Here is a 27223-nt window from a genome sequence, read left to right on the forward strand (position 1 = left end):
TGGTAAGGTGACAGACCCGGAGATAACTGCCTTTGGAAATTTGTTTACCATTCCCAAGGGAAGGGGACATGCCACTCCATGACAAGCCATGTGGGGAAGCCTCTGGGTTGGTCAGGAGGCAGGAAGGAGTGTGGGGAAAGCATGGGCAAAGGGCTTTATTGCTTTAGTGGTGGGGAAGTCTTTGTTGGGCAGGAAGTAAAACAGATATAGGGGTTTGTAGTTAGAGGATTTTGAATAATTTCGATGTGACTGAAAGCTAGACCATGCCAGCAGATGTAAGCAGAGTACATTTCCCTCCTGTGGTTGAGCCAAATCAGGAATTATTCAATCTATGAAAGTTAGAACAGGTTTGGAGACCACAGGGGAGTGGTATTTGTATGTTCAGAGTCCCCATGTGTGTGGTGAGCATGGGAAGTAGGTGAAATGGGGCCTTGAGGGTACATAAGTGCAGATCTCCAAGGGGTGTAGGATTATGTAGGCTATCCTCTGGGCACTGAGGAGACCCTACGGTTAAAGCAGAGACAACCTAGAGCTTCTAAGGTTGTAGTACTCAATTGGCAGCTTTAGTTCTACAGATAATTTGGGGGGCACCTGGGTGGCTCAGTCGGTTAAGCCTCTTGACTCTTGGTTTTGGCTCAGGTCGTGATCTCACAGTTCATGGGATTGAGTCCCACATCAGCACTGTGCTGACAGTGTGGGAGCCTGAGTGGGATTCTGCCTCAAATATTGAAAAGACGTAATTTTGGATTTGAGAAGAGACTCAAGGCCAGGGGACTGAAAGCAGCTAAGTTGTTGACAGAGGATTTGAATGTCAAACAAGTGAAGTGCATGCAAGAGAGTATTGAAGAGAATTTCCCTTAAATCTTTTTCCTCAGCTTTGAGATGGTAAAAATTGTTCTGTGTGTAATCCAGGTGGATGATCCTATGAATGCGTGAGAATTGTTTTAAATAAAATTTTATTTATATACACATTATTTCCCTTTTAAAGATGTAATCAGCTTTGGTTTGGAGAAACATGGTTGGCTTTCATGTTTAGCAGGGCCACAGTTGACTTAGGAAGCTGGGAGTCTGGGAACAGAGTTCCACTTCTGGCTCTGCTACTGACTTGGAGAACTTCCCTCTCTGAATCTTCACCTAGAGTAGGTAATAGATGGCTAATGAATTTAAAGTTTGCTTCAGTACAGGTCAAGTTTCCAGGCTTTAACTTCAGACCTCACAGCTATAGGGCCCAGGCAGTTATAGGAAATGAGTGAAGTGAGGTGGCATTAGGACACTAAGGTGTCCATCGGGCAGTGGCGTGGGTGTGCTTCTGGCAAAAGGTGCACAGAGAACTTGAGACCAGTATCCCCACATCTTTTGTATTTTGTAACTTGAAAATCTAGAATTTTTAAATTGGGCAGGGAAAAAGTTGTGTTGGCTGGTTAGCCACCTGCTTACAGAACCTTAAAGATTTCTAAGGTCCCTCACCACAGCCAATATTTTGAACTAATACTTTAATAAACTTTAAAAGAAACCACTACTCTCTTCTACGTCCTTCTCAATTTGTACCCCTCCCCACCGAAGAAGCCTTTTTTTAAAAATCTAAACCAAACACCTGCTAAATGGAAACTTAACAAGTGCTACATTTTGAAAGTCCTATTATCTAGAGAATACTTGTATTTGAATGACATTATTTGCCCAAACCATTCAAATTTCCCTTTTTGCTTTAACCTTTGTGCACTTCAGAATAGTTTCTTCAGTCATTCTTCAGTCGTCTTAGTAATGTTAAGTTAAATTTTGTCCCCCAAAGAAAGATCCTAAAATGGTGAAATTTAAGGTTTTGATGCGAATCCTCAGCACTACAGCTGCCTAGATGGATTAAGAAAAGCTGTTCTTAAAAGGCTGGTCATGGTCTTCTTCCTGATCCTTGGAGGAACTGTAAGCTGTGATCATTCTGAACTTTTACAGATGCTTTCTGTGAGGGGAAAGCCTGGCAGCACTGTGACTGTTCCACCCACACAGCGGTCTTCTTAGCGGGCGTGTTTTGCCAGTTGTGTGCTCCGCTTCACAGAATGAGAGCTACATGTAACAATGTATCCCAAAGACCAGGATCAATCTGCCATATATGACGCTTATTTTGTCTTAAGTCTATGGCAGTGTCCCACAGCTGTGAAGTCCTGTTTTCTCTAAAATCTTATCTAGTACTTCTTGCTTTTCTTTTCTCTTCTCTTTTGAGGAACAGGAGCACAGGGAAAGAGAATCTTAAGCAGGCTCCATGCCCATTATGGAGCCCCAAATGGGGCTGGATGTTCGGTCTGTGAGATCATGACCTGAGCCAAAATCAAGAGTCTGATGCCTAACCAACCAAGCCACCCAGGTGTTTCTTATCTTGTATTTCTAATGAGATTAATTCCCACATCTGGCAAATGATGTGAATCGGGTAAATGAGAAAAAGAACCAATATGCGAGGAACCAGAGTGTGTGTTACCCAGCCAGGTGTGTTTTGAAAACAGAACATGGAAAGCACTTATATTTCATGTGTGGTAACAGCACTTCTTTGTAGGAAAAACTACCTGTCTACTCTTAATTCTTAAGTTTTTTTGGGGCCCCTGAATTGTGGTTGAGCATTTGACTTCAGCTCAGGTGATCTCATGGTTCAGAAGTTCATAAGTTTGAGTGCTTACAGTAGAGAGCCAACTTCAGATCTTCTGTCTCCCTCCCTCTCCCTGCCCCTTCTCCACGCGCGCACTCTCAAAAATAAATAACATACCAAGGATTTAAAAAAATCTTTTCTTTATGCAAGGATTACATATATTTATGCTATATTATTAAACTGGAAAAAATTGTGAAGAAATGATTCATAATTTTGAAGGCAAGGTTTTTTTCCCCTTGATTACTTTCTGCACTACCTTGGAAATGAATAGGAGAGGATTATGAATCTTAAGGTATAAGAGAAGCTTTCCTAATTATAACTCTTAATTGAAGAGTAAGATCTGCCAGTGTCTTGAACATTATGGTGTCAAACTAAATCATTTATAATCTAATCTCCTTTCCGTTTGTAAAATTAGTTTCTCATTTGTTGCTAGGAAATTCGAATTTATCTTTACTCCTGTCTGCTTGTTCTGGTTCATGTGTTGATCAAATCTGAGGAGGGTGTGACACTATTAACCCTTCTTTGAAATAAACTACATTTTGTTTTTCTGTTCTACCTCCATTAAGACCTTTGTCATCTAGGCTTTAAGTTGGTGCACTTCTTGTTTTTGAAATTCCAAGGTAAAGTTCTTAGTCACTTTGCAACTTGGTAAAGTCCTAGGATTTTTTTACCTGACAGCAACATATGTCTTCACCGCAGGAATTGAATACTTTCTGCTGACCCACTAGCGGTGCGCATCCCTCGGGATCTACCACCATGTGTTTCCTTTGGCTTGTTTCCTACTTGCTCACTTAGCCTTTAAGCAGTCTCTCCTTAATCTTCTCCTTTCATAACCTCTCATATTTATTTTAAATGCCTTTTAAATAGGAGGTGATTTAAATATTTATGATATTCTTCATTTATACAGATGTGATTTTAAAAATGTGATCGGCGTCCTTGGTCTTTAGGTCTTTTACTAACTATACATTCTTACTCTTGCTTTACTGAAAATTACTATTTTATAGTTAGCATCTTATTTTCAGGTAGTTAATGTACGTATCTGCCTATAATTCTGTAAGATTAGGAACGTGGTCTTTAGAATCTCAAGCTATATAATATCTCACAATTTAGGGGCTGTATTGTTTCTGCATGTAATTAACAGTATCTTGGATTTGTTATATACCTCTGCTATCCCACCTGTTAACTTTAAGATTTATGTTCCTTAAAGTAAACAAAAATAGCATTTTATTCCATCTTTTATATTCTTCACAGCAAATAGTACTGTGTTATGTGATAACTGTTGTGCAGACAGGTGAGGAGTTGTTAGTACCAAAATAACCTTTCAGTTCAGTCAGGTCTGCAAGACAAGGTTCATTCAGAAGATGATTTGGGGCCTCCTAGGAATACCATAGCTCAGATGGGGATGTCTGAGAAGGCTTCCTTGAGAAAATAACTCCTTATCTGAGATTGAAAAGATGAGCAGGAAGTGGTCAGGAGAAAGGGAGAGGGTGGAAAGTATTCCAGATAGAAGCAACATCATGTGCAAATGTGTGGCGAGGAAACAGTGCTTGAACCACTTGGGGAGCTAAAAGTAAAGGTGCAGGATGCCAGGAGATGGCAAGGTGATGTGACGCTGGAGAGGTACGGAGGAGCAAACTGATGAAGGTATCTGTAAGCCTTGTTGACGGATTTGGGCTTTACCTTAACACCAATCCAGTGGGTGTTGGGAGTCCTCTCCCCCAATAGTTCAAACTGGGGTCCTGCTGATTATTTTGTTGGACCTGACTTGGCCTGAACCAATTGCCGTTACAGGTAGCAGAGCTATAATCAGCCAGACCCACCCTGCTTGTGGAGTCAGGACAATGCAACTGGAATGAATCATAGACTGAGTTGGGTAGGAATAGGTACCCAAATTGAAGCTAGGAGCCATGAGATGAATAGACGCTAGGTAGGGAAAACCAGAAAGTGCACCAACAGGTGGAGAGTTGTGATGGTGCTGGAAACAATTCAGGTAACTTTGAGCACTACAGATGGAGGTACCCAAAACTAATGAGAAGTACACAGAATGAAAGATATTTTTGGCATCCATAGATTCATAGCTAAACTTAATAATTTGTGCTGAGAGGTGGGATGGACTGAGATATTAGTAACTATAACAGTCTATGTAAAAGGATTAGTAATATTTTTGGTGTAAAACTGTTCAGAGTTTTAGGTTAACTCCTTTCTCTTCTGTATCCAGTAATTTTGTATATATTCTAGCAATTGGGATTATTCACTTGGGTTTTTGGGACATACATTCCTCAGCATTTTATTTGGGAGATGAAAAAGTATAAATTGAAACATCAAGGGTAATGTTTACGTTGTGGTTTTCAAAATCTGATCTTGCAACAACAAATAGAAATTTGACTTCTTCTTAGTATATCCACTACTAGCCCTGGGGGGGCTCCATTCATAGTATTCAGCTACAAAGAGAGAAAATAGGTGGTGTAAGGTCAATAAGTAGTCAGCCCTTTGTTTTCTGCCTCATGGTGGGCTGGAGGGAGGAGAGCAAGAGGAGTGAATTGGTAAGACCTGCGCTGGTTTTCCATGTTCCACTGAGTAAATGAAGAAAAGAGCTGACTGCTAAGGGGAGGTTCTTGTTCTTGTTCCACATTAATAATTCCGGAGGCTGAGGCCTCAACCTTGCCCCAACATGGATTTGTTTATTCATTTGTTCCTTCATTGGTAAAATATTTGGTACCTCCTTCATGGAAGCTGCAAAGGTGCTGAGGCCTGTCTAACATGTCCCATAACCAGCCTGTACAAGTATAGGGAAGGAGGGAGGGTAGTAGGAGGTGAAGTCACAGTAGTAGTGGGAGGCTAGGTTGAGTAGTTATGGGTGGATCCAGGTTGTGAAGCTTGAACACTAAACAAATTGGGAAGGGAGCTTTATGGAAAAAAAAACACAAAAATTACGAATGTAAAATCTCTAGTATTCTCAAGGCCTTATTAATGGATTTTTGCAAGAGACCAGAAGTTTAAGCAGCTTTAGGTTCTGCTTTAGGTTGGTGAATCCCCCCCAACACAAAGGATATTGTAAATCACAGTTTAGGGATTTTAGCTATAACTAACATTGGAAGCCACTGTGGGATTTTGAGCAGAAGAGGGGAATGATCAGCCTGCATTTTAAAGGAATCATTCAGATTGCTGCATGGAGAAAGGCTGGCAGAACAAGTGCAAAAGCAAGGGAGATAAGGCAATAATCATGTGGAGCAATGATGAAGTCCTGAATTTAGGGTGTGGCCATGAAGTTGGTAGCCACATTCAGTATGCACTTTGGTCAAGCTGACAGGTGTGAGGCATTGAGTGTTGACAGTAGGAATGGTCAGATTATTCTAAATGGGGTGTGTGTGTGTGTGTGTGATTTTTGCCTAAGCAGATGGACAGAGTTTCCATTTACCAAGAATGGGTAAGGCTATAAGAACCACAAGTTAGGAGGGAACATCAGATTCACTTATATTTAAATCCAGGTTGGTTTCATATAGTATAATAATGATTTTTGAGAATAGAATTTAGTGATAGATCACTTACATAGAACAGCCAATGCTCCTTCCATCAAGTGCCCTTCTTAAGACCCATCACCCATTTAGCCCATCCCCTCCATAACACCCCGCCAGCTACCCTTAGTTTGTTCTTTGTATTTAAGCATCTCTTATGGTATGTCTCCTTCTGTTTTTATCTTATTTTTACCTCCCTTCTCCTGTGTTCATATTTTGACTTTGAGATGCCAGTCAGACATCCGGGGGTAGACTAGTCAAGTAGGCAATGGAAGATGAATTGGAAGGTTGCTATGGGGGTCTAGACTTACCGTAACTTAGGAGTTAGAGTATCCTATATTCTAAGGCTGTATGAAACTGCATAGGGAATAGACAGGAGTACAAAAGAGAAATTCCAAGAACTGAACTGTGAGGCATGCCAATGGTTAGCACTTGGAGAGGTGAGGATTAAACTAGGAAAATGAAGAGGTCAGAAAGACAGGACAGGAATGTGTGCCCCACAGCCATGTGAACTTTACAAAAAGATAGGACAGATTAATTGGCTGAATGGTGTTAGGAATTAAAAGAATAGGAAGATTTGGAACTGATGATTGAATTTTGCAAAGTAAGGATGATCGGTGACCTCAAATGTGCTAATTGAAAGGGTTCCAAAAATCTTGGCATGAATAAAACAAGTATTGTGAAGAGACCTAAATGAGTTTGTAGATGGCCTTGTTGGGTTCTAATTCTGTTGTGGTGAAAACCTTCATTAAAAAAGTCACATGTTAAACTTTGAGGTAGAACATTAAATAAAAAAACCTATTTGAATGAAAGTAAGAGCTCATCTATCTGTTTTAAACATTAATCTCAGTTTTGTCAAAATCCCCAAACAAGGGACTTAAAACTATCAAAAGCAATGGTAAATAACTTTATTTTTTTAATGGAAATATTTCATAAGAATTTTAAAAATGCATCATATTTGTTCAGAAAAATGTTCTATATGTGGATCTACTTTGGACTTCCATTGGTCTATTAATTATGCTACTGCCATACTACATTAAAAAATATTGTAACTTTCGAGGTTCTGAAATGTGGTAGAAGCAGCCCTTGACTTTGTCAAGATTATCTGTTATTTATGCTTTGTATTTACATAGAAATCTTAGATTGTTTCTGCAAAAGGAAAAATTTTGATTTTAGTGCTCAAGAGATCAAGTTGATGAAGTGACCTCTTTATAATGTGTCTTCTAACCCATTATTTTTCACCTGATAGCTTGTGCATTTCTTTGTAGAGGTAGTGTGTAACTTTTTTATCATAAATGGTATAACTTTAAAAATTTTTATTTTTTTCCTACATGAAAATGTGAGCATTTTTTATATTGACTAATATTCAGCAACCTTGTTCATATATTCTAATAAATTATCTGTTGATGGCTTTGGATTTGTACATGAACAATCATGTGAATGGCTATTTACTTTACAATCTTTCAGCTCCCTCCACTCTGCCTCCTTCCCCTCCCCCCCTTTATTGTACTGGCTAGGATTTCTAGAACCAAATTGACTAGAAATAGCAATAATGAAAATCCTTGCCTCATCAATTTTACAAGTAAAATTTTCAACCTTTTCTAATCAGTGCAGTGTCTATAGTCTTCCCTTACTCCCTATCCATTTAAGGAAGTTCTCTTACACCCTAGCCTAAGAATTTTTATTATGAATGGATGTTGAATTTTATCAAAACTCTTTGCTTCTGCATATCCCAAGGTGATCCTGTATTTTTCTTCATTGTTCAGAGAATTGATTTTCAAATGGAAAGTCCACCTTAGGTTTCTACCAGACTAGGTTTCATAGTTTCTTTAGAATTTTTGTAAATATATTCATAAATCTGGTTTGTAAACTTTCCCTTGCCACATTGAAAGAGCAGGAAGGTCCTATTGAAGGGAATGATTAAAGTGATGGATGATGGTATGGGAGCTGTAGAAGGATGTCATTTTTGTTCAATTAATCTTAAAGATGTACTCAATAGGTAAAAGAAAGAAGTGAAAACACAATAGATTTGTGGAGAGCAATAAATGTAAATCTTTTACATTTTGGATAGCTAATCAGCCATATAGCTTATTTTATACTCTTTGGTCTACCAAACACAATTTAATTACAAATGCTTAGTGAAGTAAATTTTAATCTTTGGCTCTCTACTGCTTACCCATGTGAATTCCTCATGAAAAGGAAGTAAAGACTTTAATTATTTACAATTAGAATCTGATTCCCTATTGCTGCCCTACTTAAAGACCTGGAGACAGGAGATTGGGCTGCTCTCACAGAGTACAAATGCAGGGGAAGCTGTACAAGCACGGTCCATGTTCTTGGCTGGTCCCAGCCTCTGTTCCACTCTTTGCGAAGATCGTTACTGCTAGAGTAGGAGTTGGGCCCATTGCCAGGTCAGGCGACAGATACACTGTTTCATGTGGAGAATATCCAGGCCTTTGGACCTACCCCAAGAAGGCTGCTTTCTTGGACTTTTCTTTCTTGGAAGAGAGCCAGCAATCCAAAGGGATAAAACTCCCTCATTGTGCATTAGTCTGCAATTACGGCTTTCTCTGCATATATATATAAACGTATTTAGATGTTAGATTAACATTCTGATGTTAAAATTGACAAAAACCTTCTTTTTAAAAGGGATTAAATTCTAAAATGTATCGTCTAATAACAGAGTACTTATTTGAAAATAAGAATTCAGTTTATCAGTGATTTCAAAGTTTAATTTTGGTTTGACATACGTGGGAAAAATGTGTGACTTGATAGAAGCTGACAAAAGCAATATGAATAAAAACTAATTCCATGATAAAGATATTAAGTACCATTAAAATTTCAGTTTTACATTTTAACATTTCATATCCAGTGATTTTCTTTAATTAGACCTAAGTTTTTTAAAACATGAAACTTTGAAAAATACCTTCAGTATTTCTTTTAAAAACTGTTTAAAGCAAACATCAAAAGTTAGAATTTTTCACACGAGAATAGTATTTTCAGGTAAAGGCTGTTTCAGGAATGACCCAAATAGGCGGAATAAATTGCAGTGGCCAGAGTAGCATTAGACAAGAATGAGTTCAAGTATAAGGTGGACTTTGCGATTTTTGAGCTATAACTTATTTTTTTTCCAAAATTCAAGATAAAACTAGTTAATAGGAAATGTTCATACTAATATTTTTAATAGATTAATAGTGTGGAAAAATAGTACTATGCTTGACCTATGTTCTCTTTGACCTGTCAGCCCACGTAGCAGAAGGAACTAGCATTGGTTGCTGGATGTAGGATTAATGGGAATGATTTGGTGGTTTCCAGTGTTTTTTTTCTATTTCAGGGCCTCCACAGTGAAAGGACAGTACTGGGTCTGTCCCAGGTCTGTGGTCGGCAGAGATAGATGACTGTATATCCAAATCTTGGCTCAGTTCTTGTTCTGTAGTTCAAGAAGAACTAGACCCCATATTTTCATGAATATGACTAGCTACTTCCTCTTTTAGTTTGTAGGAGATAGCATTTTCCATTATGACCCCATAATTTGTTACTAAATTCTTAACATTCTACATGTATTACCACATATGACCTTTCAAAGAGTCATGTGGTCTGGAATTCAAATGTAATAATGAATATTGAGGAAGTCTGAATTCATTTCTTTGTTATGCCACTTATTCAGTTGGTGGCTGTTGAAATTGTGTGTAACCTGTGTCACATGTCTATTTTAAAATGTGCACTCTAATAGAAACTGATTCAGGGATCCAATGAGGATTTAGTGATGTAATAATTCTCTTATGTTTCAAGTTTCAGCTAGTCACAGGCAAGTCCATGATTTGCACATCTATTGCTAGTAGTAGGTGGGGTTCTAATTAACTGGGGAGCCTCTTTGAAATAAAGTGTTTATTTTTATTATAATTCATACTAACATTAACAATAAAAATCAATAGCATAGCCTAATAGGACATATCCAGAAAAGTTTAAATCCTGAGAAAACATGCTAAATTTTATATCTGATAGGATCACAGTTTCAGAGCACACACAATTCTTTGAATTGGGAACCCTGTTGACCTATTAAGTGGTTTGAAATGTTGATGACTCAGAATATGCTTGATTTGACTTTATGCTCCTTTTCAAAACAATTTCATTCTATTTTTGAAGCATAAAATTTGTTCACTTGATCAAATACAGAGCATTAGTATCTATTGTAACCTATGTAGAGACTAGAGTGTTACAGTTGCTATCAGGAAAACCAAAGATAATCTCTCCATCTTTGAACTGCTGCTTTCATATATCTGTTAGGCTTACTTATACCCCAAATTTCTATTCCTTAACCTTGTGTCCCTCTGTGTATTCCTTTCTTCTTTCTCTCCCAATTTTCTATCCTTTTCCCACATTTTCCCTTTTTCCCATGAACATTTGTTGAGCACTTACAAGGCGTATAATACATTACCCACTGGTGTTTTTACTCCTTAAAGAATTTATAGCTTGTTGGTAGTGGTAGCCTGATGATTGTGTTAGCGGTGGGCTATGGGGAAGGGCTTGGACTTACAGGCAGTGTGGATCAGTGGTAACTTCTTGAGATAACAGGGATGTTCCTGAAAATGATTTTTCTTGGACATGAATGAAGGATGAGTGGGAGGGACTGGGATGGAAGATGGTGGGGCCATTTTGCCGACTTTGTCTGATTTTTGCATTCATGATGCTAATATTCTAAGGACTTGAATGAGTTTAGATGGACATTGTTGACAATAGAAGCTATACAAAAAACATTCTGAAAGAGAAATGGCAAAAACTTGGTGACCACATAAAAAGGGTAAAGGGACAAGAGCTCAATGGTAGTGTACAGTTCAGTGTGAGTTACACATATTAGGTTATTACTCATAATAATAGAAAGCAAACCTGGGAATAGGAATAGAAGACTCAATTTAGTATATTTTGAATATGAAGTTCCAGGAGGATTTTCGTGTAGAATTAGATTCCTAATTACATTGTTGAAAATGATCCATGCTATAAACTACTAAAAAATTGACTGTAAAACAGTCTCCATACATTCTATAATAAGCTGTACTGTTAAGTGTTGTATTTACAGATGTAATTAAACTTTTTATATTCTAGGGGGCAGATTATCCATTGCATGATGTTCCTGATTTGATGGGTTTGGTTTGCTCTAAATTAGTTTTAGGTCATAATACACTTGTTACTAATAAAGGGTGGTGCATCATTTTAGCATTTGACTTGGAACATAAGTAAAGATGAGCATTTCATAAAGATGATGTAATTGGCAAATGAGCTTTGAATACCCATTTAAAATATTTGGAAATGTCACTTTATCTTTTGTTACACTGCTTAATTATAAATCTCAAAGAGTAATGAGAAGACTTTAGCCTGTGAAAGTTACAGATGCTGTTTTTAGAAATGTAACTAAAAAACTACAGTTAAATTAATTGTAATGATTTAATGGACACTGAGATCTTAAAGAATTAAGTAGTTCTATCCACTTTGACTCACACCCATCCCAGATAGCCAGTGTTAAAATTTGAGGTGTATACTTATGTACCTTTTGGCTCATTATATACATTTTTATGGCTAAGTACTTGTATATCCTAAGACAGTTTCTACAAAAATAAAATCATACTTTACATACTACATTTTTCACTTAAGAACACATGGCCATCCTTTCATATCAAACACGCACAGACCTAATTAACAGCTGTATAACTTTTCACTCAGTTATTCCTGTGTTGAGGATGTTAGTTTGAAAAGTCTTAAATTAAGCCTCTTGGGTTTTTTTTAGTTATAAAAGCCATTTATCTGCAAAATCAAAAGAATGAAAACTTTCTTCCTAATATTCATATTGTATATTTCATTTTGTCTTACTGCTTTATGTAGCATTACCAAAACTATTGTATATGATAGTAGTGAGATCTGTCATACTGTTTTAATAGCTATTAACTTAGTACATAGTAATATACATTAAGAACTTAATATAATATGGGTGTGTGGGTGGCTCAGTTGGTTAAACATCTGACTTCAGCTCAGGTCATGATCTCACAGTTTGAGTTCAAGCCTCGGGTTGGGCTTCATGCTGACAACTTGGAGCCTGGAGCCTACTTCAGATTCTGTGTCTCCCTTTCTCCCTCCCCCCGCCCCTTACGCTACTTGCTTTCAAAAATGAATATTTAAAAAAACCTTGATATGTATCATGAATATATGAATCAATAGGAAATGCAGGACTTGGTCAGCAACCCACGTGCAGTCACGTAATTCTGCTCATACCCTCCCGTTTTGTCCACCTGCCTCTCCCTACCGTCATTCTTACATCCCAAACCTGAGTGACAAGATTCCTTTATACTGCTGTGTTGAAGTATGAAATCCTATTTCTTAATTCAATTATTTTGACAAAGTTGTATGTAATATTTCATTTGGCCTAGAAATTAAACTTTTGAGATCTCTAATATGTTAAATTCTGGTCCCCCCCGTCCCTCCCGCTTTGTCCTTCATTGTCAAACAATATCTTTTAGCGGTTTAAAACCACTGACTCTGGAGCTAGATTCCTGGAATTTGAATCCCAGATGTGCTGTTTAGCATATGGCTGGATTTTATTAACTTGATTCTATGAAACTTTTGTGTGTGTGATAGGCAAATCTAAATCGTTTGCTGTTATAAATGGTCTTTTTAGTTCTGTTCTTTGCAGCTCCATTGGTGATCAGCTGTGGTTGTAAGTCTTTTTTTTTTTAATCTCCATGTTGCAGATTTTCATCTGTAATATGGGATTAACAACAATAACTTCTGTCCTTTTGAGTTAATATAATGAAATTTATCAGAAATGCACTTGACTTACTGTAAGCAGTCTGTGTTAGGTAATGTTTGTATTTTATATTGATGGTTGGATTCTTTTTTCCCTAACTTCTTGCTTAAGATTTTCTGAGAAATTACCCCTTCCTTTTAAAAATGGAAGTCCTGGGTATGTGTTTGTCTTGTAATGTGCTTATTTTTAGTAAGTGTGTGTGTGTGTGTGTGTGTGTGTGTGTGTATTACATTTTTATTTAAAAGCAATGAATTTTATCCTTTTTGCATTAAGCTATATGAACTGTTTCCTTCTGCCCTACTCAAATTATCTTAAATTGAATTATGCCAATTTTCAGTGTTACTACCAGTATGAGAGATTCAGGTGTTCCACATTATATTTCTGTGATTTGTCAGTATTTTTCATTTTAATTTTCTGGTCATGTTTTATGTATTTGCATTTTCTTGATTATCAATATTTTGGCAGCATTTCATATATTACTATTCAAATGTTTTTGGATTTTGCCTATTGTGAGGTATTCAAATCTCCCTTAATTTTATTGGTTTTTATCAATTTATGGTTTAACTATATAATCTGTACATAAGCCATTTGTTTATATATATTGCAGTTATCTTCTCCCATAGTGGGGTATTTTTAGTGAACACAAGTTCAGTCTTAATTCATTAAAATGAATAGTTTTTATTTTTTTTTTAATTTTAAAAAATGTTTTATTTATTTTTTGGGAGAGAGACTGCATGAGCAAGGGAGGTCAGAGAAAGAGGGAGACACAGAATCTGAAGACAAGCTCCAGGCTCTGAGCTAGCTGTCAGTACAGAGCCGGACATGGGGTCCAAACCCAGGAAAGAGAGAGCATGACCTGAGCTGGAGCCAGATGCTCAACCAACTGAGCCACCTAGGCACCCTGAAATGAATAGTTTTTAATATTTACTATTGTTTATGTCCTATGGAATCCTTTTTAAAAATTTTAACCAAAATTATGAAAATCCTCTTTTTGATCATCTTCTAAGAACCTCATGAAACAAATTTGGAATTGTTTCCCTCTCTTTTTTTTTTTTTAACAATTGAAAAAGTAGTGTTCTTTAAATACTTAATGGCATTTAGTGGTGAAGCTCTTTGAGATTGGATTATTGGGTGAAAATTGATTAGGACTAAATTTTTATTTAAAAACTTTTTATTAGGACTAACTTCTGAAAAGTTTTTTTTTTTTTAGTTCTTCATAGGTCGTTTTTGATAAGTTGTGTTTTTCCAAGAATGTTCTAGAAAATATCTCTAAGTTTGTTTCCATCAAATTGCTTGTAATACTTGTTAATATGTATAGAATCTTGATACTGGCTATTTTTTCCTTTTTAACTTAGCCAGGATTAAATCTTTAGATTTGAAATTCTATAATTTTGTTCAAGAAGCTTCTTTCCCCTTTTATCCTATTTTTTCCCCTATCTTCCTATTAATTGTTGTATTATCACTTTTAATCATTTTAGTCTGGAGTTCTTATTGGTTTCATTACCTTAGCCTATATAGAACCATCTATTCTGACTTACTCTTTAGTCAATGTAACTCCTTCAAATCATAGTGCTCCCTTTGTTGGATTATATTCCCATTTTACCTACTGTTGCTAACAAGTGAGATACTTGATTTCTTAGCACCCAAGCTGGACAGACTTGGAAATTTCTCAGGCAGTGAGATACTGACTGGCTCCTGTGTAACTACCCACTCAGCTTGGTATGAACTTGATTATTTTAGATACCTCATGTAAATGAAGTGATACAGGACTTTTGTGGCTGGCTTATTAGCATAACATCTTCAAGGTTCATTCAGTTTATAGCATGTAACACTTTCCTTTCTTTTTAATGCTGAATAATCCGTAGGATGTATATACCACATTTCGTTTATCTGCTGATGAACGTTTGGGGTTGCTTCCCCCTTTTGGCTGTTGTGAACAATGCTGCATTGAATGTGGGTATGCAAATATCTCTTTAAGACCCTGCTTTTGGGGTGCCTGGGTGGCTCAGTTGGTTGAGCAGCCACCTTTGGCTCAGGTCATGATCTTGCAGTTTAAGTTCAAGCCTCACGTAGGGCTCTGTGCTGACAGCTCAGAACCTAGAGTCTGCTTCAGATTTTGTCTCCCTCTCACTCTGTCCCTCCTCTGCTCATGGTGCTCTCATGCTCACACTTGCGCCCGTGCTCGCTCGCTCGCTCTCTCTCTCTCTCTCTCTCTCTCTCTCTCAGAATAATATTAAAAATTTAAAAAAGACCCTGCTTTTGATTTTTTTTTTCATATACACTTAGAAGTAGACTGCTGGATCTTACAGTAGTTCTATTTGTAACTTTTTCAGGTACCTTTATATTTTCTGTAGCAGTTGTCCCATTTTTATAATCCCACCAATAGTTTGCAGGGATTGCAATTTCTCCACATTCTCACCAACACTTAGGTTTTTATAGCCATCCTATTGAGTGTGAAGTGATAACCTCCCTTTGGTTTCGATTTGAATTTTTTCTAAGTAGTGATGAGCATTTTGTCACCTGTTTGGCCATTTGTGTATCATCTTTGGTGAAATGTCTATTCATTCTTTGCCCATATTTGAATAGGGAACTTTTGTTTTTTTGTGGAGTTGTAGGAGTCTGTTAAAAACACTCTGTATATATGTGTGTATATATGCATATAATGTGTACACACACATACATCCATCTCCCGACTTGTTCCATTAAAATGTAATTGTCTTGGGAAAAAATAAAAGTCAGTGGGTTAAGAGAGCTTGCCTTCTTTAGTCCATAAATCATATTTAATAAGAAAATCACATTCTGCATTTCAATATAGTTCTGATGCTTTTTTTTTTTTATATATATAGGAAGTTTGAGTGGATGGGACTTTATGGTCCTATCCATTGCAGTCTATCAAGTTCCTATAGCTCTGGTTCCCAACATGCACCTATTAAATGGAGACTTATTAATACTAGAACATAGAGGAAATTTCCCATGAGAATTTCAAATCCGATTCCAGTACATTTGACGGAGTTCGAGGAGCATATCCCAGATTTATTCTAGCAAATACACAGGAGATCTCATTTAATAAGTATTGACAGAGATCCATTAAAAAAAATTTAAACACCAATTCAAGCACATTCTTTTGCTTCCATAATGGCCTCCTAACAGTAATTGCAAGTAGATGGTGGACCGTGGTTATGACCACCCAGGATCACTTGGCAAGATTCTGCTGCCAGTAGTGAACCTAGTGAAGAAAGAGAAGACTTTCCTGCTAGCCAAATAGGTGAATATGGCTCTCAGCCTGGAAGAGCCTGATCAGTGCTTTCCCTTCAAGCTTCCCAAAAGCATCAGCTAAGCAAATGTTCCAGAACCTGGCACATCAAGACTTAGAAGAGTGGAAACATACCTCAGTAGCTTTGGAAAGCCATTTGCCTTCAGTAATTAAAAATTCAAGAAAAACCCCAAAATGTAAAGCACTTGCTGTTATAGATCACCTCCTCCCCAAAACTAAAGCTACATGCCTCATGAGACTTAGAAATATTTTTAAAACAAGGGAATTATGGTGCACCATGGTCTTCTGTAAGAGCTGTTAAAACACTTATGAATCGCTTCCCTAAGTAGTGAGAATGAACACTTTTGTTTTCCACTTGACACACACTTGTGTAACAATGCCCTGTGATTGGCAAACAGAATCACCCACTGCTCCTGCCTTAAGAATTTCAACATCACAGCACAACTCTGTGGATGAGCATTTTAACTTTAATTTATAAATCCGCAATAAAATAGCAAACCATTTTTCCTAAAACACACAGCACTTAGTCATATTCTTTTTTAAAGTTAATTTTAAGGGCATGTGTCTTTCAACACATAATTCTTTATAACTAGTAATGACAAAAGTGGTAACTGTTTACTAGGTCCTGATCTAATAGCTTTATGTGAAGGATCTAATTTCTTAAACTTTCTGGTCTGGGATGGGTGGTGGGAATATACCAATCCAAGATATGCCACTTTAGCATGCAGATTATTTTGAACTAAAGGCCTTAAAAAAGGGATGCAAAAAGGGCATTCTAATTCTCCTCTTCAGAAAAATAGATTTACAGGTATTTTCTCTTATTTAGTAGGCTTCCTTTTCAAACTGTTGTGTCCAGTGGTGCAAGTTTAAAATTTGATGTAGTCCCATTTGTCTATTTTGTCATCTGTGCTTTGGTGTCCTACCCAACCAAGCAGCCCTTACCAGATCTAGTATCATGAGGCTTTTCTTCTGTTTTCTTTTAGAACTTTCAGAGTTTGGGGCCTTTTAGGTCTTTAATCCATTTTTTAGTTTTTCTTATAAGTGAAGGCTCTAATTTCATTCTTCACATGGATACCCGGTTTTCCCATTACCTCTTGTTGAGGAGACCATTGCTTTCCAATAGAGTGGTCTTTGCACCCTTGAAGATCATTTGACCAAATACATGAGTGTTTATTTCTGGGCTCTGTGTTCTGTTCCCTTGATCTATAAGCTAGTCTTGCTATGCACAGACTTACACAAGTCTTTTTGTTGATATGTTTTCTTAGGTATATATTGATTAGAATTGCGAGGGTGGTGTACATATGTGTTTAACTTGGAAATTGCCAAGTAGTTTTCCAAAGTGGTTGCACTAACAGTATTATTGATTTTTTAAATGTAAGCCATTTGGGTAGGTAGAGTCACTTTCTTTTTTGTCTTGAGGTTGAATTATTGAAGCACTTAGTTATTCTGAAAATTATCCTTAAATATGTTATTTATTGTCTCTCCCTACTAGACTGTAACCTTTATAAGGTTCTGTTTGCTCCTCAATTTCTAACTGTTCCCTGAAGTAGAGTAGGTATAATATTTAAAACTGATGAACAAATTAGAGTGTATTTACTTCCTGTTGACTCTGAGATTTGTATGTAAGTTACATACGAGCTCTTATCCAGGGTCTGCGAAGTGGTCATGGATATTTCAGTGGTGGAGTCACCCCACGAGAAATAGTAGGACAAAGTTTTAGGGCTATACACTGTTTGCCAAGTTAAGAATTTCCCAATAAAATAAATTTCAAAGCATAAGTGCACAGTAACATTAAAGGGTAGGATGGTTTTAAGAATTAGGAAAAAGTTCATCTGTGGAAACCATGCTTAAGGACTTTGATTACTTAACCACAGCATTACTGCTTATTCAAAAGGAAATTATTGTTGTAGTAGTCTCATATTTCTTTCTAACCCTTATAGTACAACTAAGTCTGAATAGTTTTGGTATGTGGTTTATGAACTGTCCTGGACCTTTGATTTCTTCCTACCTGATTCCTTTGGTCCACTTTTCTGTTGAAAATACTTCCACCAAACAGTTGTCAGAAAAAAATAGAGTAAAGGAGAGACATGTAGTACCTAGCATAAGCATTCATGCTGCCTATAATTTTTTTCTATTAGCACAATCAAGTTTCTATATATGCGTAGGACTCAAACATGGCATATGTAACTGACGTTTAATAATTTGGTGTATTTTTTCATTGTTAAAAAATGTTTTATTTACCGTTCAGAGTGGGTGAGTGGGGAATGAGTGGACAGAAGGGGACAGAGGATCAAAGTGGGCTCTGTGCTGACACCAGCGAACCCAGTGCAGGGCTCAAACTCATAAACTGTGAGATCATGACTTGAGCCGAAGTCAGACACTCAACTGACTGAGCCACCTAGCTGCCCCTGAATTCTGTATTTAAACATAAACAGAAGTAATCAGATATTTTATAAATCAAGTATTATAAAATTCATTGGTTGGTTTTCTGGATTCAAAAAGTTACCATTGTTTCATCGTTCAGTTATTCTGTCTGGTGATCTTTATGTGATGTCTATATCAAACAAAATGTGATTGATCTGTAATGAGTTGAAATGCCATGGGCTTGAGCACCCAGTTTACCTACTGAGAAGAGAAAAGGGGGACTCCTTGGTTTAGAGATTTTCTATTAATAAATGGTCTCAAACAGTAATAGCTGCTAAAAATAAAAAAAGACTTGGAGTTTGGTTTTTGATAATGAACATTTTATTACTGGGAATAGTGATCACCATGATAACTGCTGCATCACACTGTTAAATTTCTTTTTATCTTTTTATTTCACATTGGAAGGAGATGTGAATGTATTGGGTTTTTTGCCTATTTTGTGCGGTATTTTTAGCCCCATCTAATTTAATGGCTCTGCATTATATTCTTTTCTTCTCCCAGAAAGTCAAATAAAGAAAACCACTTTACCCTTTCACAACTACAGCAACACGAATGAAGATCTTAACATAAAGAAGGAAATGATTTTAGGGTACTCTTCAAAAAATAAATCATTGGGAGATGAAAGAAGTCAATTACATTCCAGGAAAAAACGTTTTCTATCCTATCCGAGATACGTGGAAGTCATGGTTACAGCTGACGCTAAAATGGTTCATCATCATGGACAGAATTTGCAGCACTATGTATTAACGCTGATGTCAATTGTAAGTAAACTTGTCCTGTAAACTTCCTGAGGTGTTTGCTGTTTTCTTCACATTTAACTTAAAAGTTACTTGAACAACTTTTTAAAACACTTGAAAGTCTCTGAAAACACTTAAGGAATAATTCAAGTATTTTCAGTATTTTATAAATGTTTTCTACCTCCTGGTGACTGGAACAGTCCTAGTAGCCCTGATCTTTTACCCTTTGAATTTGATTGTTTTTTAAAGTTTATTTATGGGGGGGGGGGGGGGGGAGCAGGTGCATGCAGGGGAAGGGCACAGAGAGAGAGAGAGAGAGAGAGAGAGAGAGAGAAAATGAGAACCCCAAGTAGAATCCAAGTGCAGGGCCTGATGTGGGGTTCGAACTCATGGACGTTGGGATCATGATCTGAGCCAAAATCCAGAGTTGGAGGTTTAAGGAATTGAGCCACTCTGGTTCTCCTGATTCTGAATTATTAAAAATTTTTTTTAAACATTTATTCTTTTTTGAGAGAGAGAGAACATGAGTTGGGGAGGGGCAGAGAGAGAGAGAGAGAGAGAGAGAGAGAGAGAGGGAGACACAGAATCCGAAGCAGGCTTCAGGCTCTGAGCTGTCAGCACAGACTCTATGTGGGGCTTGAACTCCTGGACCAGAAGATCATGACCTGAGTCAAAGTTGGATGCTTAACCGACTAAGCCACCCAGGCATTCTACTCCCCAACCCCCTTATTTTTAAACACTCTTATTTCTGCACAGAAGGAGTGGAAACTATTTTGCTATTGCTATACTTGTCAAGTCAGAAATTGAAATAAATGATACTTTATTTTAAAGTTTTTAAATTTAATTCCAGCCTAATTCATAGTTAAGTAGTGTTCTATTTCAGGAGAACAGCAGTTCTATACTTAATGCTCATCATTATAAGTATACTCTTTAATCTCCATCACCTATTTTCTTTTTCTTAATATTTATTATTGAGAAACAGAAAGAGCATGAGCATGGGAGGGGCAGAGAGAGAGGGAGACACAGAATCCGAAGCAGGCTCTAGGCTCTGAGCTGTCAGCACAGAGCCTAATGCGGGGCTCGAACCCGCAAGTGGTGAGATCATGACCTGAGCCGAAGTCAGACACTCGACCAACTGAGCCACCCAGGTGTTCCTCTCCATCGCCTATTTCACCTACCTCCCCTTCTGGTGGTAATTATTAGTCTCTATGCCTAAAAGTTTGTTTCATGGTTTGTCTTTTTTCTCCCCCTTTGCTCATTGTTAAATTCCACATGTGAATAAGATCATATTTGTCTTTCTGACATAATTTGCTTAGCATTGTACTCTAGCTCCATCCATTTGTTTCAAATGGAAAGACTTTTTTTTTTTTTAATGTTTGTTTATTTTTGCGATGGAGACAGAGCGTGAGCAGGGGAGAGGCAGAGAGAGAGGGAGAAACAGAATCTGAAACAGGCTTCAAGCTCTGAGCTGTCAGCACAGAGCCCAGTGCAGGGCTCAGACCCACAAACCGTGAGATCATGACCTGAGCCAAAGTCAGATACTTAACCAACTGAGACACCCAGGCACCCCAAGGCTTTTTTTTTTTTTTTTTTTTTTTTTTTAAGTGGCTGAGTAATACTCTGCTGTGCACACACATGCACACACCACCTCTATTCATTCATTTATCAGGGGATACTTGGGCTGCTTCCATAACTTGGCTGTTGTAAATAATGCCGCAGTAAACATAGGAGTGCATGTGTCCCTTTGAATTAGTGTTTGTGTTTTGGAGTAAGTACCCAGTACTGCAATTACTGGATCGTTCAGCAGTTCTATTTTTACTTTTTGAGGAAGCTCTGCACTGTTTTCTACAGTGGCTGCACCAGTTTGTTTTCCCACCAGTGGTGCAAGAGGGTTCCTTTTTTTTTTTTTTCCATATCCTCACCACCACTTGTTTCTTGTGTTTATTTTAGCCATTCTGGTGGGTGTGAGTTGGTATCCCCTTATAGTTTTGATTTGCATTTTCCTGATGAGAAATTTTGAGCATGTGTCTGTTGGCTATCTATAGGTCTTTGTAGAAATTCCTGTTCATGTTTCCTGCCCATTTTTTAAATTGGATTGTTTTTTGGCTGTTGAATCAGTTCTTTATATATTTTAGATATCTATCTGTATCTATACATGTGTGTATATATATATAACTATATATGTGTGTGTATATATATAAAACTCTGTATATATCTGTACATGGATATACCATTTGCAAATATCTTTTCCCATTCTGCAGGTTGCTGTTTTAGCTTTGTTGATGGCTTCCCAGCCATGCAGAGCTTTGTATTTTGATGTGGTCTCAATAGTTTACTTTTGCTTTTATTTCCCTTGCTTTAGGAGGCCTATCTGGGAAGAAAAAAACTGTTGTTAGGCTTGTGTCAGAGAAATTATTTTCTGTACTCTCTTCGAGGATTTCTATGGTTTCAGGTCTTATGTGTAGTCTGATCCACTTTGAGTTTATTTTTGCACATGGTGTGAGAAAGGATCCAGTTTTATTCTTTGGCAGATAGCGGTACAGTTTTCCCAACACTATTGGTTGCAGAGACTGTCTTTTTCCCATTGAATATTCTTTCCTGTTGTTTTGAAGATTAATTGACCATATAATGGTGGATGTATTTGAGTTTTGTATTTGAATCTATTGATTGTGGGTCTTTTATGTCAGTACCGTACTGTCTTATTTACTACAGCTTTTTAATATAACTTGAAGTCTAGAATTAAGATACCTCCAGTTTTGCTTCTCTATTTCAAGATTGCTTTGGCAGTCAGGGCCTTTTGTTGTCTCATACAAATTATAGGGCTGTTTTATCTCTGTGAAAAATACTTGTTGGTATTTTGATATGTATTGCATTAAATCTGTAGATTGCTTTGAGTAGTACAGACATTCTAACAAGATTTGTTCTTCCAGCCTATGAATATGAAAGGTCTTTCCATTTCTTTGTCTTCTCAAACTTCTTTAATCTATGTTTTATGATTTTCATAGTACAAGTCTTTCACCTCTTTTAAGTTTATTCCTAGATCCTTAGTTTTAGTGCAATTATAAATGGGATTGTCTTAATTTCTCTTTATGCTGCTTTATTCTTGGTGTGTAAAAATACAACAGATTTCTGGACATTAATTTTTAAATCCTGCAAACTTATTGAATTCATTTATCAGTTCTAGTTTTTTTGGAGTCTTTAGGGCTTTCTATATATAGTATCACTAGATTTGCAACTAGTGAAAGTTTTATTTTGTCCTTAAAAATTTGGATGCCTCTTGTTTGCCCAATTTCTGTGGCTAGGACTTCCAGTGCAGTGTTGAGTAGAAGTCATGAGAGTAGACATCCTTATCTTCTTTCTGATCTTTGGATGAAAAGCTCAGGTTTTCCCTATTGAGTATGATGTTGGCTGTGGTTTATTCACATAAGGCTTTTATTATGTTGAGGTGTGTTCTCTAAACTTGCTTTGTTGAGGGTTTTTATGAATGGATGTTGTACTTTGTCAAATGCTTATCTGTATCTGTTGGAATGATCATATGGTTTTTATCCTTATTGATGTGATGTATCATATTGATTTATTTGCAAATATTGAACCACATTTATATATTAGGAATAAATCATACTTGATCATGGTGAATGATTTTTAAATGTATTATTGGATTCAGTTTGCTAGTATTTTGTTGGAGGATTTTTATATCCCTCTTCATCAGAGATACTGGCCTGTAGTTCTCTTTTTGTGGTGTCTTTATCTGGTTTTGATCAGGATGATACTGACCTTACAGAATGAATTTGAAAATGTTTTTCCTCTTTTGTTCCCCCCCTTTTTTTTTTTTGGAATAGTTTGAGGAGAAATAGGTATTAATTCTTCTTTAAATGTTTGGAATTCGCCTATGAAATGACCTGGTCTGGACTTGTGTTGGGAGTTTTTTGATTACTGATTCAATTTCACTGCTGGTAATCAGTCTGTTCAAATTTTCTATCTCTTCCTGCTTCAGTTTTAGTAGGTTATGTTTCTAGGAATTCATTCAGTTTTTCTCAGTTCAATTTGTTCACATATAAGTTTTCATAATCTCTTTACAATTGTTTGTATTTCTGTGGTGTTGGCAATTTCTCTTTAATTTGTTATATTTGTGACTTTTTTTGCACTTTTTTTTAGTCAGACTAGAGGTTTATCAATTTTGTTGATCTTTTCAAAGAACCAGCTACTAGTTTCATTTATCTGTTGTAATTTTTTGTTTCTATATTACTTATGTATGCTCTAATCTTTATCATTCATTCTTTCTGCTGGTTTTGGGTTGTGTTTCTTTTTCTAGCTTCTTTAGGTATACAGGTGGGTGGTTCAAGATTTTTCCTGAAGTAGGACTACATTGCTGTAAGCTTCCCTCTTGAGACCACTTTTGCTACATCCCAAAGATTTGGGACCATTGTTTTCATTTGCATTGGGACAAAATGACATTTGGCATTATAAATGTATTTATGAGGATAAAAAGACAGGCTATTACTGAGAGAGCTGCTTTAGCGAATTTGCAATGTAAGATTACAGTTGCTGTAAGAGTTCTTAACCTTATCTAATCTATTTTGAGAATGGGTGGTGGCAATATCCTGGAACAGAATTCTAGACCTAGTGAAGGACCTAGACTAGTTCTATTAGTGGTAGAACTCTATATCCTATATATAGATTCATACAAATATATACATAAGCATACTTATATCTGTTTGTCTGGGACACTTCTGGATTTAGGCCTATTCATTTGGAGAAATTACTAAAAGCACCTTTCATGCTTAGTCTCCTTGTTTAGTTAATGAATTATATAGTCACCTATTTATGCAGATTCAGGTTATTGGAGCAGATCTCATGGCTAAAAGTACCTCTATTCACATGTAAGGAATTTAGGCCCACTTGATTGAACAGACTTGGCCAGGATACATCTATTGGCTATTGTAAATTTTTCTTAAGTAGAAATGCCCAGTTAAGTACATTGTGATTTGAAGATACTAAGACCCTATTTTTTTCCTTATATATAACATTTTCCTTAAATTCTTATATGCATTAAGAATACGTGCTATATTGCCCAAGTACAGACAGTATCTGGTATCAAGCAGGCATTCAGTAGTTAATGAAAGATATAATGAATAAGGGACTAAAGTAATATTTTTCAGGATGCATGACATTGTAATAGATGGTTTAAAATGATTTCTGAATTGTGTATAATATGGAAATTTGTTGACTTGAATTTTTAAAATGAAAACAGCAATACATGGAAATTTATCCTGATAACCTGTTTTTACTTCTGAATCTCAAGTAATTAGACGTGTAATTATCTAGGTGTATAATTATCTACATGTGGGTGTGGCATGCTCATAATGAGAGCACTGACATGGAGGATGTTGGTTGATAATGTAGGATATTGTATCAATTATATGGGACAGTGTAGGATAAACTTAGTAATTTTAAGTGGTTAAAGGAGGTACTCATTAAGAAAATTGTGGGAAGGAGGGTAGAGATTTCCAAGGAAAATATTAGATTTTGTAAATGCACCGGTTTTTGAAGCCTGTTTAATGATGGGTGACTCTGATATCCGTGCTGTGGAAATAATGTAAGAAGGAAAGGAGCACAAGAGGAATGTTTCTTGAACACATTTTAGAATAGGTACACACAGTTTTAGCAATAATGGCATACTCAGAAATGTTTTGTTACCTGTATTGCACATACAAATCAATATAATCACTGTTTGGAAGATGCTGTCACATAATCTGGAGATAATTGAAGTTGTCCATGAGAGTTTTAAAGCCACACTTCATCTGGCACAAAACAGACCTTCTAACTTCATAGAAAGTAAATCAGCTTCTCAGATTGCTTGAAACAGTAGCCCAATGTGTGCAGGAGTCACTTCCTAGACCCTTAGTTCCTCTAGGAGAACCAGTGTCAGTTGAAGATGAGATGTTTGTAGATGCGGTCAGCTGGTTGTTGAGGTTTCATTCACAAGGAGGGTTAGGGAAGAGGGCAGCATTCCAAATGTAGATGGGTAGAAGGAGAAGTTTAGGACAAGTCTCTCTTTTGAGGTAGTTTGGGTTTGTATATGCTTGCTCACTTTGTCAGAGGTCAAATTTCAGACAATCTATAAATGACCTGGGCTTAGCGCTTCTCAATTCTTTTTCATTAAAAGAACAGGTGGAACTAAGAAACAAAACAAAGGAAGTTGAGGGAAAAAGTCAAGGTGAAAAAGAGGTAAACCAAGACAGATTATAGAGAATGAATGAATGGTTACTGGAGGGACAGGGGAAGGTGGGGAAAATAGGTGAGGATTAGAGTGCACTTGTTATGAGCACCAGGTGTTGTAGGAAAGTGTTGAATCACTGTGTTATACACCTGAAACTAGTTGTGTACTGTAGGTTAACTAACTGGAATTTAAAAAGCTAATGAATGTTCAGATAAGGATACAGGAAAGCTAACAGACTTCATGGTTCTATATGTATATCCTTAGTGAAAAGCTGTGATCACAGCTGTAGTTGCAGATGTAAACCATGTGAAAGGAATCTTAGAGCAAGGGTGACAGACTCTTCTTGTTTTGCCTGTGACTTTTCTAGTTTTGGGGTTAAGACTCCTGGCCCTGGAAACCCCTTAGTCCTAGCAAACTGGAGTAGTTGGGCACACCTTGTAGAAATGGCCAAGCTCCAATCGTGAAGTCCATTTCCAAAATTTCTCTGAAGTGATCAGAGGAATGCAGTCTCCATGTGAGTGTCTGCAGATGTTTTCAATTGAGGAAGGAGATGGAGATTTTGCACATTTTGTCCTCGTTTTTAAGGAGGCATTACCTGCATTTATTCAAACACAGGATATTGGTAATGTTCATGGATAGTAATTTAGGAGAAAGACAAGAAAATGTGAGTTAGACTTGGAGTTTAATTGTGAACCATTTAAAGAAAAGTTCAAAATGATAAAGTTTTTGTATGTTGGCTCCAGATAAAATGGGGAAATAGCTTACTGCTTCAACACTGAGCACATGGATTATGTACACCACTTAGAAGATTATCTACCCTTACAGACAATTGTGCTGTCTTTTTCTTTCAACAGTTTAACAATGAGTACAGTGATCAAGAAATTTGTATGATTTAATTCAATATAGTGCTGTATGAATAGCTTAGTGATCTGTTAATCAAAGTGATTCTGTCATTAACATGAAAATTGGGAAGAACACAGAATTATGTATAGTGTATCCAATAAAGTAAGAGTTTGTGTTAAATGATCAAAGATGTTCAACTATTTTCAATACCAAAGCTGTTATCTTTAGGGAATTTGGGTGACGATATGAGACTAAAATGGCATTTGCGTATATTTAAGCTACCAAAGAATTTGTAATGAGAGCAATTATTTTCTTAAAAGAATGACTTCGATATTCAGTGACTTATTATTGTTTAATAACCCTTGAAAATATTTACTATAGGTCAGAGACTTCTATACTCTGTTGTGTTTAAAAAGGCTTGATTACATTCACGTTCTTACGCAATTACATAAATTTAAGGCACATCATGTGATTATCAGGAATGAGCCCTGTTTATTAAAATATAGTTACTGGGGTGCCTGGGTGGCTCAGTCGGTTAAGTGTCCGGCTTCGGCTCAGGTCAGATCTCATGGTTCGTGGGTTCAAGCCCCACGTCGGGCTCTGTGCTGACTGCTAGCTCAGAGCCTGGAGCCTGCTTCAGATTCTGTATCTCCCTCTCTCTCTGACCCTCCCCTGCTTGCACTGTCTCTCTCTGTCTCTCAAAAGGAAAAAAAAGATAAAAAAAATTAAAAAAAATAAATAAAATATAGTTACTAATAGAGGCACTTATCAATGAAAGCCCC

General features: G+C 36.8%; 1 protein-coding gene across 1 annotated transcript in view; it reads left to right on the forward strand.

Annotated features, from left to right (window-relative positions):
• The window catches only part of ADAMTS20 (ADAM metallopeptidase with thrombospondin type 1 motif 20), a 169938-nt gene that overhangs the window by 22218 nt on the left and 120497 nt on the right, over nucleotides 1-27223 (forward strand). The window contains exon 4 of the mRNA XM_029954152.1: nucleotides 19143-19402. Coding sequence (XP_029810012.1) covers nucleotides 19143-19402 — 260 coding nt within the window. The remainder of the gene's footprint in view (nucleotides 1-19142; nucleotides 19403-27223) is intronic.

Source organism: Suricata suricatta, chromosome 10 (genome assembly GCF_006229205.1).
Source record: "Suricata suricatta isolate VVHF042 chromosome 10, meerkat_22Aug2017_6uvM2_HiC, whole genome shotgun sequence".
NCBI lineage: Eukaryota > Metazoa > Chordata > Mammalia > Carnivora > Herpestidae > Suricata > Suricata suricatta.